The sequence below is a fragment of the Maniola hyperantus genome, chromosome 9 (genome assembly GCF_902806685.2).
Source record: "Maniola hyperantus chromosome 9, iAphHyp1.2, whole genome shotgun sequence".
Lineage (NCBI taxonomy): Eukaryota > Metazoa > Arthropoda > Insecta > Lepidoptera > Nymphalidae > Maniola > Maniola hyperantus.
In genome coordinates this window covers 4092798-4106592 of record NC_048544.1, presented here as the reverse complement: position 1 = coordinate 4106592, position 13795 = coordinate 4092798, and the positions used below count along the sequence as shown (strand labels likewise).

At 36.3% G+C, this 13795-nt stretch overlaps 1 protein-coding gene across 12 annotated transcripts in view; it reads right to left on the bottom strand.

The window, feature by feature from the left end:
* The window catches only part of Wdr62 (WD repeat domain 62), a 105257-nt gene that overhangs the window by 52112 nt on the left and 39350 nt on the right, over positions 1-13795 (bottom strand). For 3 of the 12 annotated variants that reach the window (XM_069500679.1, XM_069500680.1, XM_069500682.1), the window contains exon 2: positions 10801-11011. The exons of the other annotated variants lie outside the window; for them this stretch is intronic. In XM_069500679.1, the coding sequence (XP_069356780.1) occupies positions 10801-10869 (69 nt within the window). In that variant the 5' untranslated portion in view covers positions 10870-11011. The remainder of the gene's footprint in view (positions 1-10800; positions 11012-13795) is intronic. 12 annotated transcript variants of the gene reach the window in all.

The following is a 13795-nucleotide window of genomic DNA, read 5'->3' as shown; positions in this document are numbered from 1 at the left end:
GATCAACCCGCAGGCCCTGCATAATCAAATATGATTTGAGTTCTCTACTAAGCTACTACTGGACATAAAGAAAAGATTTTGGAAAATTAGACCTGGGGTGGATCAGCTAATAAATAATTAATTGGTCCACTAGATAAAGTAGGTAACATTGAACCTATTTTGAATCTGTAGGTTTACTTATTCGACCAAATTAGAGTTATTAGATTACTTTGAATACCTAGTAAGTATAGGGTATGAAATATCAGGTTTGAATTAATCTAACTATGTACATACCAGAAACAGAAAGACATACAACACTCATGCTCACGAAAGTAGCCATGTGGATGTTGGAATTTTATTTGATTCTTATACCAATAAAATTTATATTAAGTGCTAGTATGTACTTTTGTTCCGTTTGCTCACCCTTGTGGAAATTATAAATTACATTTGCTGCAACCACCATTTAAGGAGAGGTGAGGTTATGAAAGGAAAATGAATTGAATCATTATTATATTAACCTAAAGTGAATTTAACTGATCAGATCAGATGAAAATAAATAAATGGACTTGAATTAAAATATTTATTTATCAGCATAACAGTGGTTCTTTCAAATGTTCTTAGAGTTTTATAATTAAAAAAGGTAAAATTATGTGAGCTATCACATTCATATAAAGTCACTAGTAGCTGACATCCTCTTATACTAATAGATGACATGCATTCGTGATTTTAGAATTTGGAAAATAAAAATAATAATAAAATAAAAACACGTTTCCACTTCTCATGCTCGTAAGGTTCTATTTTACGCAGGCTATAAGAGGACTAAAGTGCGTTTCATGCTGTTATACACAAGGTATTTAGAGGTAAACAACAGTCTCTCTGAATGACATATGGATGAGAAAGAATTTATGTAATTTCTATGGTGCCAGTGAACTTTTGCACTTGTATTGAGGTTGCGACCTATACCTACCTACAAACTCATTACAGCACCCTCATTTAATCCCTACTCTTTTCGGTCAATCTATAGATATGTACTTATAGTAATATTATATTGTTACATTTCCTCGCAATCGAAGTGAAAATCAGTGTTTATAACTCGGCTCAAGTGGCTTGTTTGGTGCCCTTGTTGTACAATCTGCTTTCATAAATCAAAGCCTTTAGGTACTTACTACCTCGGAAAAACACACACTGAACAACAGGTTAACTACCAAGTACATCATATTTACTGTTGTTATTATTGGATTGGCTTACCAACTTAATAGATGATACTATCTGCTGTAATAATAGAAATTAGAAAGAAATACTAAGTTACGAAGTTCAATTTTTATGTACGAGTAAAGGAAACTTTAAAAGATGTGTCTCTAATAACAAAAGAGAGTTACGAAGGTGTTATTAAATGAAGCGGCAATGACTGTGGCAATGTTATGTATAACAGGGTCTGGATTGTTGTATTTCTTTATATAGCCTACTAACACATAATTTTATCATATCGTTGTTTCTCGGGTATAAATAATGCACGAATAATTCGATCTCTGACTTAGGTTTAGATCTGAAATAAGAAATGAAATTGTCAGTATACAGAGAAGTGTAAATCTTAACCTTGCAAGCCCCATCGGATAAATAGTGGAGAAACGGATTCCCTACCTTTACTGCCCAAATTTTGACTAGCTATTTGACTTTGGAAAAAGGAGCTTATGAGATGCATATTTTTACTAAATAAATAAATTATTAATATAATTATTATAAACAAAAGACGGATTTGTCTCTTGTGTGTGTGCCCTTAAATTATATTAAAATTTCAAACGAGTTGCACAATTATTATCACCTGCAGACATTACACGTAGGGCGATTGTCTAAAACCTGCATCAATCATTATTGTTCTGATTGGCTGAATTTGTGCGATTCTTGTTGCAACAATGCATTGTGGCCAATAGTGAGCGAGCATTAACCAATCAGAGATGATTGCGATCGTGACATTGTAGCTGTCAAACAACCGCGGTAGAGCCCACGGTGAACTAAAGATGTTTACTACTGTAGATACTCCACAAATAGTTGAGAATATCGATTTGAGTGTTGAGTTCAATAGTCTCGATAACTAGTCTTTCAAATCATTAATCAAATTACTGAAAGCCATAAAGCAAATTAAGAAGAAGATTAATCAAATGAGATATTAAGGGAGCAAACACTTAGCGGGTTTGCCATAAACGTTGACACTATAATATTCATTCTATTGACTGTACACAAATAATCGCTTCTGGTGGCTGTCTTGGGGAAGCTAATATAAAAAAAAATGGTGTTTAATATTGTTATGATATAACGTGTCATTGTTATGAATGTGATTATTATTTTTAGACTCTAAACGAACTGACAACCAGTGAATAAGAGAAAAGGATACCGACTTATGTATGGACTTAGTCCTGGTGCGATAAGCGGTGATCCCTGAGAATATTAGAAACGAATACCGACTTATGTATGGACTTACTCCTGGTGCGATAAGCGGTGATTCCTGAGAATATCTGAAAAGAATACCGACTTATGTATGGACTTATTCCTAGTGTGATAAGCGGTGATTCTTGAGAGTATTTTATGATAACCTAACGAGCAAATAAGAGAGAAGAATACCGACTTATGTATGGACTTATTCCTGGTGTGATAAGCGGTGATTCTTGAGAGTATTTTATGATAACCTAACAAGCAAATAAGGGAAACGAATACCGACTTATGTATGGACTTATTCCTGGTGCGATAAGCGGTGATTCCTGAGAATAGTTGAAAAGAATACCGACTTATGTATGGATTTATTCCTGGTGTGATAAGCGGTGATTCTTGAGAGTATTTTATGATAACCTAACGAGCAAATAAGAGAGAAGAATACCGACTTATGTATGGACTTATTCCTGGTGTGATAAGCGGCGATTCTTGAGAGTATTTTATGATAACCTAACAAGCAAATAAGGGAAACGAATACCGACTTATGTATGGACTTATTCCTGGTGCGATAAGCGGTGATTCCTGAGAATAGTTGAAAAGAATACCGACTTATGTATGGATTTATTCCTGGTGTGATAAGCGGTGATTCCTGAGAATATTTTATGATGAACCAACCGGCAAATGAGAGAAAAGAATACCGACTTATGTATGGACTTATTCCTGGTGAGATAAGCGGTGATTCTTGAGAATAGTTTATGATAAGCCAACAAGCAAATAGGGGAAACGAATACCGACTTATGTATGGACTTATTCCTCGTGTGATAAGCGGTGATTCCTGAGAATATTTTATGATGAACCAAGTGGCAAATGGGAGAAAAGAATACCGACTTATGTATGGACTTATTCCTGGTGTGATAAGCGGTAATTACTGAGAATAGTTTATGTAATATAACTTGTCCCAATTGTGTCAAAGCAATCGTGCCAAAGGAGGGCAGCATTGACTATAATATAGACCTAAGAATAAGGAATCAAGAATGACAAATGGAAGGTGGCAATACTGACGTAAACAATGGATCGTATTCCGGTGACAAAAGCTGGTCCTAGTAAGAACCAACAAACGAATTGGAAAACGGCTGACGAAGCGTCTGAAAAATGACGAACAATAATAGTCTGGTAAAACCTGATTCGATAATCCCGATGCGAGTGGACGGTGATCTTCAGTATGAACTTCAGCAACTGATCGGGTCGCGATGGTGACAAGAGGGAGTCTAGTTAATTTGATGGAAAACAAGCAGACTAATTCGGGGTCGGCAAGTGGAAAGGGTGTATCCTTTTTATTAATAATAATAGATTTATCTACAGAATAGAGGTACAGAAGTAGATATCATGGTTGGAAATCACTTTACCTGTTCTAGCAGATACTCACTAATGTTCAAGGGTTACTTAAATTCAAATTAAAGTTCTTATAATTGACGTATTCCGTAATGATATATTAATTATGTCTTGCTGAATTCGGTACGTAGTAGCTAGAAGTTGTATAGACCCTTTAAAGTAGATCTAAAATGGCATGCTGATTGTAAATGCTAAATATCGGTTCATGTTAATGTACATCTTCGCAGTCACTCATTGTATTACGTTGATGTTTGGTGGAAACAGCACAGTAAAGAGCAAATTCTTAAATACTATTTCAAGTAACATCTATTCCAATAGACTATATAAGCAGTTCGCGCACGAAGGCTTGCTTACTTCACTCGCTAGGTATTAATGTATGGATCGCTGATATGTTATTAAAGCGTATAAGTACACCAATGTATCACGAAATAATTTCCTACATCTTTGTCATTCATTTGTTACACACTGACACGAGACAAGCAACGGTGACCGATGCGGCAATTCACGGCTCAGCATGACGCTGGGTTGGTGCAGCGTTTGGTGCTGTTTGTCCTCAATCACCGTGTTCAAGTTAACCATATTATCATAAGAGGACGAGGGTCTCTGGCATCGTTCGTCCTTACGCGCTCAAGAATGTACAAGAATGGAAGTTTCCAGAAATCAGATTTTATTGTATGTTACATCAATTAAGTCTATAGTGCCATGAAGGACTCGTTGCTTGCGAGACAATAAAATGGGGCAACAAAACGCCGTCTGTTGCGCTCTCTATCGCACTTACGGGGCTTATGGTAGACACAGTTATGCATGCATCTGCCCCTAGTGCAAGGATGATATGGGGCATCACAGGTAACGAGTTTATAATAATACAATAATACCTTGGCTAACATCATTGTGACTTATTTTGTTATATTAATAATAGTATTTGTTGTGCTACAATCGAGATACAGTCAGAGGCAGTCGTCTCAGTTATTTGAAAATATAGGATTACATTTTACACATTGTAGATCTCATAGTGATCTGTACTGTGTGTATCATTATCAATTAGTGGATTCATGTTTCTTTAAATTTCTGGAATAATATGATTATTGGGGTCTCCTTAGAATACATTGTGGTTTGTTTCGATCTTAGTACTTATTAATAATAACAACTACATTTAACCATATTATTTATCTTGACTTCGTAGACATAGGTTCAATATTCAATAACTCAATTTGATAGGTAATTATCTTTTATTGTTATTCAAGTAGAGTACAAAATATGGTCACATAATATCTGTGCCGACATCTCTGCCTTTCTGGTCTGCAAAATTATTTTACAATCATTATTCATATACTTACCGATATTGCTTAGTATAATACTACATATATGCAATTAAAGATTGGCATATTGTTTTCTTATTATTTGTTTTACGTTACATACTTATATTGTAATATATATATATATTTTTTTTATTTTATTTTTTTTTCAACGGTGTCAATCAGTAGGTACCACTTGAGAATAATTAAATGTCAATTCACGATAATCAAATTGGTAATGCATGAAACACTACAAAGACATTATAATCAAGGTCAACTCATATCAAATATTCATCAATTGTATGAGAACATTGGATTATAAGATATTCTTTTAATTTATTTTTAAGTTTAAAGAAATTATGAAGTCTACAGAAGTAGTTAGGTTCATTAGTATATTGTAAAACTTTGTGATTAATTTTGTATAAAGTGTTAGTAATGGTCAATGGGATCCAACAACTCTTACCATATCTCTTAAAATGTATATACTAGTGAAAATATTGTAATTTGTGTTGCATTAGAGCATTATGTAGGATTAGAATTCATGTCATTACAGTGGTAAGAAGGAAAGGGCAAACAAACTTACTTTAATTGAAAACTGATAGTGACATTGTTTAAAATCATAGAGTACTTAGCACTCAGAATTCAAGTTGGTGATAATTCACTATCCTTCTTTTCTTTCCTCGTTGTTGTTTTGTTTAAGGTTGATTATATTTTATTCGCTTTAAATGCAAATTACCAAAGATGTTTTATAATTCTCATAATTAGTATTGCCACATTTGCCATGCAAATATTTATTCACGTATTACTAAATACAAATACAAACTTGAAGAATATGTAGTTCATAATAATATTTAAAAATAAAATTATTGATTTCACTATAATTTCCTTGTATTAAGTATTAACATAAATTGTGTTGATTTCAATATTTGATTATACTATTGTGAATTGGTTGTATACGTATATCACTAACAATAACTAGATCATACAATTTTCTTAATATCAAGCTTAAATCAGAATGACTTATAGTATTTACTATTTACTTATCTCAGTGTGATTTGTTGTGTATTTATAAGAATTAGACTTAAAGATGTTGATTGCAATGTACATAATGATTATTGATACCAGTATTTTGTAGGTCTCATTGGCACTTGTTTTGTGCACTTGTTAAATCTAACAATGTTAGCTTTGATCTGTTAGAGGAATTATTATACTAATCATATTAATTATAATATAGGACTGTTAAGGTATTCTATGTTGCTCCTATTGAGTTATGGGTATGAGGGCATTACCCTCGGTTGGAAGGCCGAGTGGTCAGATATGAGGACATATCTGGAGCAGGATGGACGACTGTAGGCAACACAGAAAACCTGCCATCTGTCACCCGTGAGTGGAGGTGTGACAGTGGTAGCGGCGTCGGACGGACGGAGCGAGAAAAAAAAGATGGACGATATAAAAGTAATTAAGCGAGATATAAGTACTAGGTGATTAATTAAGCTAGATATAAACTAAGTGGATGTTACAAGTGTACCTGAATATAAGACTGTGGACATCGGAACTGCGTTTGATTCATATTAGGGTCATCCCAAGACTAATAAACCCGGATTGGAGGTTAAGTTGTTTATATGTTGTTATCTGTTGTTATAGCAAAGAAATTACGCTTGTCTTATTTAAGATCAAGTAAAAACAAGCATGTGAGTACTAAGGCTGAGACATATAAACTACTAGCTTATGCTCGCGGCTTCGTCCGCGTGGACTACACGTATTTCAAGCACCTATTTCACCCCCTTAGGGGTTGAATTTTCAAAAATCCTTTCTTAGCAGATGCCTACGGCATAATAGCTATCTGCATGCCCAGCCCGATCCTACCAGTAGTTTGAGCTGTGCGTTGATAGACCAGTCAGTCAGTCAGTCAGTCACCTTTTCCTTTTACATATTTAGATAAAGCGCACTTTGACTTTCTCAGCCAGTCAAAACTAAACAGATTTATGTAGAGACAAGTTACTGGTAGAGTTATTGAAACGAGAAAAAATTATGCGACAAATTGACATCTGTCTCGTTTTAAATCTGAGCAAAGTCAAAGTGCGCTCTATACATAGATTTCAGACTAAGCATCCAGTTCACGTTACCCCAAAGCGTGCCAGCCAACAAGTGACTGATGTTTGTGAATTACGTCAAGATCATTATGTTAATGTGTGCGCCGAATCTGATACCAGGCGTCTTTATTTTATGTGACCCTGACAAAACTCGTCGAGCTCGTTGTGGCAACGTTAGGCTATGCGACAGCAATAGTGATTGTTGCTGTCGCGTGGTCTACTTAATTTCAACATTTGGACGCATCTATTGTCTATGTATAATACGGACCCAGCCGTAGATCAAAATGTCCTAAAGCAAGCAGCTTCCAAAATCTCTCGAAGAAATCTGTTAACTAAAACTTTAAAACTTCTACAAGTTTTATATTACTAAAATATTGCAGAGAAATTGCCATTGACATAACAATGACAGCGTATCTGCAAGTTTTATTACTAGTGGCACAGTTCACGACAGTAAGGCCTGGTATCCACCTAAGCGGAGCGGAGAGGAGATGTGTACAATGTAAACCAATCCGATTTTTAAAAAATGACGTGATATTTTTTTCACGTCATCTATTTTGAATCAGTGGCCCTACCGCGGTTGTTTGACAGCTACAATGTCACGATCGCAATCATCTCTGATTGGTTAATGCTCGCTCACTATTGGCCACAATGCATTGTGGCAACAAGAGTCGCACAAATTCAGCCAATCAGAACAATTGAGATTGTAATAATGATTGATGCAGGTTTTAGACAATCGCCCCGCTGATTGGTCGATTGAACGCATCTCCTCTCCTCTCCGCTTAGGTGGATACCGGGCCTTAGGGAACTTCTAACCACGTCGAGGCTTCCACGTCACTGGCAGGTGTCAAAATGTTAGTACATTTAAAGCAGGTAGCCCTAAAGCATTAATCAGCTAGGTAGAGTGTTAACAAATCTTTTTAATAACATCCTAGAGCAAGAAACTGTCCCTACCGAATGGCTGAACTCTACAATTATATTACTATTTAAAAAAGGAAGTATCAATGACGTTAACGATTATCGCCCAATAACTCTGACCAGCAACATATACAAGATCTTTGCAAAAGTTTTACTGTCACGTTTAACACCTATCTTAGATTCACAACAACCGGTCGAGCAAGCAGGATTTCGTAAGGGCTACAGTACGAGCGATCATCTACATACAATGCAACAACTGGTTGAGAAGGTCCAGGAGTATAAACAACCGCTCTACATCGCCTTCATTGATTTTACTAAAGCCTTCGACTCAATAGAGCACTGTTACCTCTGGCAAGCCCTAGAGAGAGACGGAATACCACATAAATATATCCGGCTGCTAAAAAACATGTATGAGCATAGTACAGCAAGAATACAACTTGATCAGTTAGGACATCCGCTGAAAATAGAGAGAGGTATAAAGCAAGGCGACTGCTTATCACCAAAATTCTTCAACTGCGTGCTGGAGTATATTTTCCGAGAGTTAAAGTGGCAACACAGAGGTATAAGAATCAATGGCAGATATATGAGCAATATAAGATTCGCAGACGACATCGCGTTGTTTAGTAACAATGAAAAAGAGTTACAAGAAATGTTAGACGAACTAAATACATATTGTGGTAAAGTTGGCTTACAAATGAATAAAAGTAAAACTAAGATCATGTCCAACACAGGTTGCTCGACCTCTATAAGTCTGGAAAATAATGTCTTAGAAACAGTAGATAGTTTTACATATTTAGGAAAAACTATATCGTTCAAGAGCTCTACCCAAGTCGACGAACTAAACAAAAGAATATCGAATGCGTGGAAAAGATACTGGAGTCTGAAATACATTTTTAAAAACAAAAAAATATCACTTTCCATTAAATCGAAGGTATTTAATACGTGTATACTGCCAATTCTGATATATGGAGCACAGACCTGGGCACTAAATAAAGATGAGGTAAAGAAAGTTAAGATAGCGCAAAGGAAAATGGAAAGGAGTATTCTTGGAGTGAAGTTGGCGGATAAATTAAGGAAGGAATGTCTAAGGAACAAAACCAAGTTGATCGATGCTATAAGACAAGCAAGAAAACTGAAGTGGAAATGGGCAGGTCACGTTATGCGACAGTGGTACAATAGGTGGACGCAGGAGAGCACAGTCTGGTGTCCACGCTACATAACGCGTCGCCGTGGCAGGCCCCGCACGCGCTGGCGCGCAGATCTGGAGGATTTTGATGGCCTTGGTGCGCTCTGGACGCGTCTGATCGCTAACAGGGATACCTGGAAGAAAAAGGGGGAGGCCTTTGCCCGCGTTTGGGATGACCTCTGAAAACAAAAAAAAAACAAAAAAAAAAAAAAAAAAGGTACTAATAATTTGAAAAAAAAAAAAAAAAAAAAAAAACCTAATAATTTGAAAAAAAAAAAAAAAAAAAAAGTATATTTATACAAAAAAAAAAAAAAAAAATTTAGAGGTAGGCTTATTTATTTATTTATTTATAGCCCTAAAGTAGCCCTATTTTTCTTTGATTTTACGTCACGATAGCCTAAAATTTGACATATTATTATCGTCGATTCAGGATCAAACCTAAGAGAAAGTTCTCTCACTCTAGCTCACTCTGCTAGTAGGCCCTTAGCTTTGCTTTAAATATTTACAATAAACGCACCCAAGTCACCCGAGATCATCAGAAACTTAATATCTCACATTCAAACTGAAATTATCGAAATCGGTCACCCATCAGAAACAACTTCCCATAATGGTGTAACTTAACCCGTTCCGCTTGGCCGCAATGGAAGACAGGTGAACGAACTTACGTGATAGAATGCGAACAATTTATATTAATCTTGCCTAGGTCTCGGTGGATGCACTTGATGATTTTGTTTCGGAAGAGATCACAACTCTTGCGGTTTAGAGTTTAACCAATATTCGTTCCAATTTTCTTACTACTTTGTCGTGTCTAGAAACTAGGTGATGTCCGCGACTTCGTCCGCGTGGATTTAGGTTTTTAAAAATCCCTTGGGAACTCTTTCCTTTTCCGGGATGTAAGCTAACTCTATACAAAATTTCATCAAAATCGGTTAAACTGTTTTGCTGTTGGAAAAGCTAGCAGACAGACAGACACACTTTGCATTTATAATATCAGTATGGATTCAAGAAAAGTTTTGCTGTATTCGAAGATTGGAGTTCATCCGTATGAACTCATTACGAGTACATGTTATAACAAAGTAAGCGGCCACAATAATTACATTGCCCGAGAAATTCTAAAGCTCTAATTATATATCACCTTTTTATCACATTCACTATCGCCGGCCCAGTACTGAGCACAGGTCTCCTCTCAGAATGAGAAGGGTCATCACACTTATCATTGATAACAAATTGCAGGTGACGCCTCTTTTTTGTAAATTCTGACTGAACGTTTTTATTTTTTTATAAGCAGAATTTTATAAGCAAGTAAATGTCATGTGTGTCTCGATATAATATGTCGTCTCGTCTCGTATTCAGTTGGTAAATCCAAGGGTTCAGTTGGTAAATCAAACTAAAAATTTCTTCAGCGTTGTGTCCGCGCAAATATGGCGCTGATTTTATTGCAGAGAACTTTCGCTAGATTTGTCGATGGCTTACACCTTAAAAAATGTGGATCGTTAAAGAAGAGTCATCTCACCTCATAGGCCGGCATATGCAGGCTGTCCTTAATGACAGGCATGCTGTTCCGTGGCCCGATGATCGCCATTTTCTCATTTTACTCGCGCTCACATTGATATCACTAGCACACACAAAACCGCGCGTTTTCACTGTTTTCACTGCACAACACACTATCACTTATTGGATATTGATATGTTACGGTGCTCACAAGAGATTTCAATGCTGGTTGACTAGAAAATTATTTTTATGAGAAAAATAAGTCTTCTTCGTCTTAGCAGTTCCCGGTATTTAACCAGGTTGCTAAAGCGAAGAGGAATGGAATTAAAGAAAACAATGAGATTTATTAGTCTTAGGTTTTAACCACTAGAAAGTGGAAATGGTAATGTAGAACCAGGATCAATTATTACTATTCGGATTTCAGTCCTCCGGCACAGCTAACACTTTTGATAAATTATTTAGAAAGCATAAATATAACTCAAGAATTGTTTTTTTACGTGGACTAGTGTCGTGTCGCGTCGGTAAATAATAATATTACAATAAAATATGAGGCGCCTTTTATTTCCTCATAGAGGGTGATGAAAAGTAGAGTGTATCACTCGGACGCAAAATATATTTTTGGCTCGGGCGACGTACTTTGAATCCCTCGCTACGTTCAGGATTGTACTAAGGAATCCCTCGCTACGCTCTGGATTCAAACAAGCGCCCTCGCCGTAATAATATTATTTTGTTCCCTTATGATACAATCTACTATTTTATTCCGTCACAAATTAGCCCTTGAGTGCGATCTCACCTGGTGGAAAGTGATGATGAAACTTGGAAGGGTATGGCAGTTTTATTAAACCTTATACCTCTAGGTAGATATAAAACAATTTGCAGCGAGTTGCTGCACACAAGCGGCACGAGAAAGTGCAATATGGAAATCCCTTCAAGAGATCGTAGAGCCCCCATCATCCTAAGAAATGCTCTATTTAACTTCCTACAAATGTACATAGCTTAAGCTTTTTAGTGTTAGTCATCACGGTTTGGCAGTATAATACGGTCCAATTTGTAATTTTCACGGTCTTTACCACTATCTGGCGATTACGATTTTAGCACTCGTATGACCTAGTGATCGGAATCGCATTAATACGGTGCTCAATCGAGCGTGACGGCTACGATTTTGAATTTAGGTTAAAATTGGAGCTGGTATTTGACAAATCGTGATGAGACGAACTTCAGCTAGATCGATATGGTGATATTTTCAAAATGACGTTAGATTGAACGTGGATAACATCTGATTGTATGATGTTCCGGGGAGTTAGCACGGTAGTTGTGATTAATGATTATCTTATTAAAACTTTTGTAATTTAACCGAATTTATCGTATTGTTGGTGCAACTGTTTTTCGCCAATAGAAAGAAAATGTCGTCCATTTAGAAGCGATTGCGATCACTGTAACTGTTAGGCTGAGTAGCGTTCTTCGCATTTGCTCAGATTTGTTACAATTAAAATGAGACAGATTTATGTCTCTGAGATAAATTGAAACCTATGTCTTGCTTTAACTCTAAGTAAAGCTGAGCAAAGGCAGAGTACGCTTTATAAAGCTTCAGACTTCAGTGACAAGCCTGGCACGCTAAAGGAATTTAATGTTAATTTACACCAGTTTTACAATTTCATGTCGATCAGATCGTCAGATTTCTTTAGTTCACGGTCATGGACTGAACTAATGCCAAACTGAGCGTGTTACCTTCGTCTGGGGTTTTATTGAACTTGATTTACTTTTGATTTTTTATAAATAACATAATGTTTTAAGGGTTATGTACCTCAAAAGGAAAAACGGAACCCTTATAGGATCACTTTGTCGTCTGTTCGTCTGTCTATCTGTCAAGAAACCCGTACTTCCCGTTGATTTAGAATAAAATTATGAAATTTGGCAGGTAGGCAGGTCTTATTGCACACGTAAGGGGAAAAATCCGAAAAACGTGAATTTGTGGTTACATCACAAAAAAAACTTTCAAAGTTAGCAAGTGGGGTATCATATGAAAAGGCTTTATCTGTTCATTTTAAAACAGATTTTTATTTATTTTTATGCATTACAGTTTTTGATTTACCGTGCAAAATGTCGAAAAATACGACTGAAGTAGGTACGGAACTCTCGGTGCCCGAGTCTGACTCGCACTTGGCGGGAATTTTTTACAAAGAAGCTACACGTAATCTGACAAATATTATCTTCTTATGTGCTAGTAGGTAGTATACTAAACAGTTCCTTTAATACTTATCTCTAACATTGACCAAGGCCAGAGGAAATTAACACTTTTTGCTAACACCTATGCTGTAATCAAGTGTTTATTTAAGCACTTTGCTTTTAATAATGTAGAGTTGAAAAAAAAACAAGAAATCATCCTGATCATGCCTATTAATATTTAAGCTGTAAAAAATAAGCTCCGATTACGAATTGTGCCCATTAAGAACGTTGAAAATGCGCAGTACGCGCCAGAAAATAATGTACATCGATCTTTAGAATGACATTTCGGCTTTGTAGAGCGTTGTCTCTGTCACTCATACCTATGTGGCGTTTTGTCGGTCTCAACGACAGAGACAATGCTCTACAAATCCGCTATGTCGTTCTTAAGGTCGATGTGACATTATTTTCTGCCGCGTACTGTACTTGAGACGTCCGTTGGCTACTATCATCTGAGCGATCATTATGACTGTATGGAGCCTTATTTTGAGCAGTTTAAGCTTCCATCGAGATACTCAGAAGCCAATTGGTTGATAGGACTTCAGACGGAAGCATTTGATAGCTGACGCGGTTCTTCTGTGACGCTCGCTTCTTCGAGAGGATTAGATGCAATAATAGCCAATGTGCGCTAAAACTCAAGGACATTTCCAGTGCAACCCACCCGGTTATACAAACCATATCAAGAATCCTGCACTATTCAGCTCTCATTTTGTGATGTCTGTTACGACCTAACAAACATCACAAAATTACTTGTTACACAATGTAACACATAATCCATCCATACTAATATTATA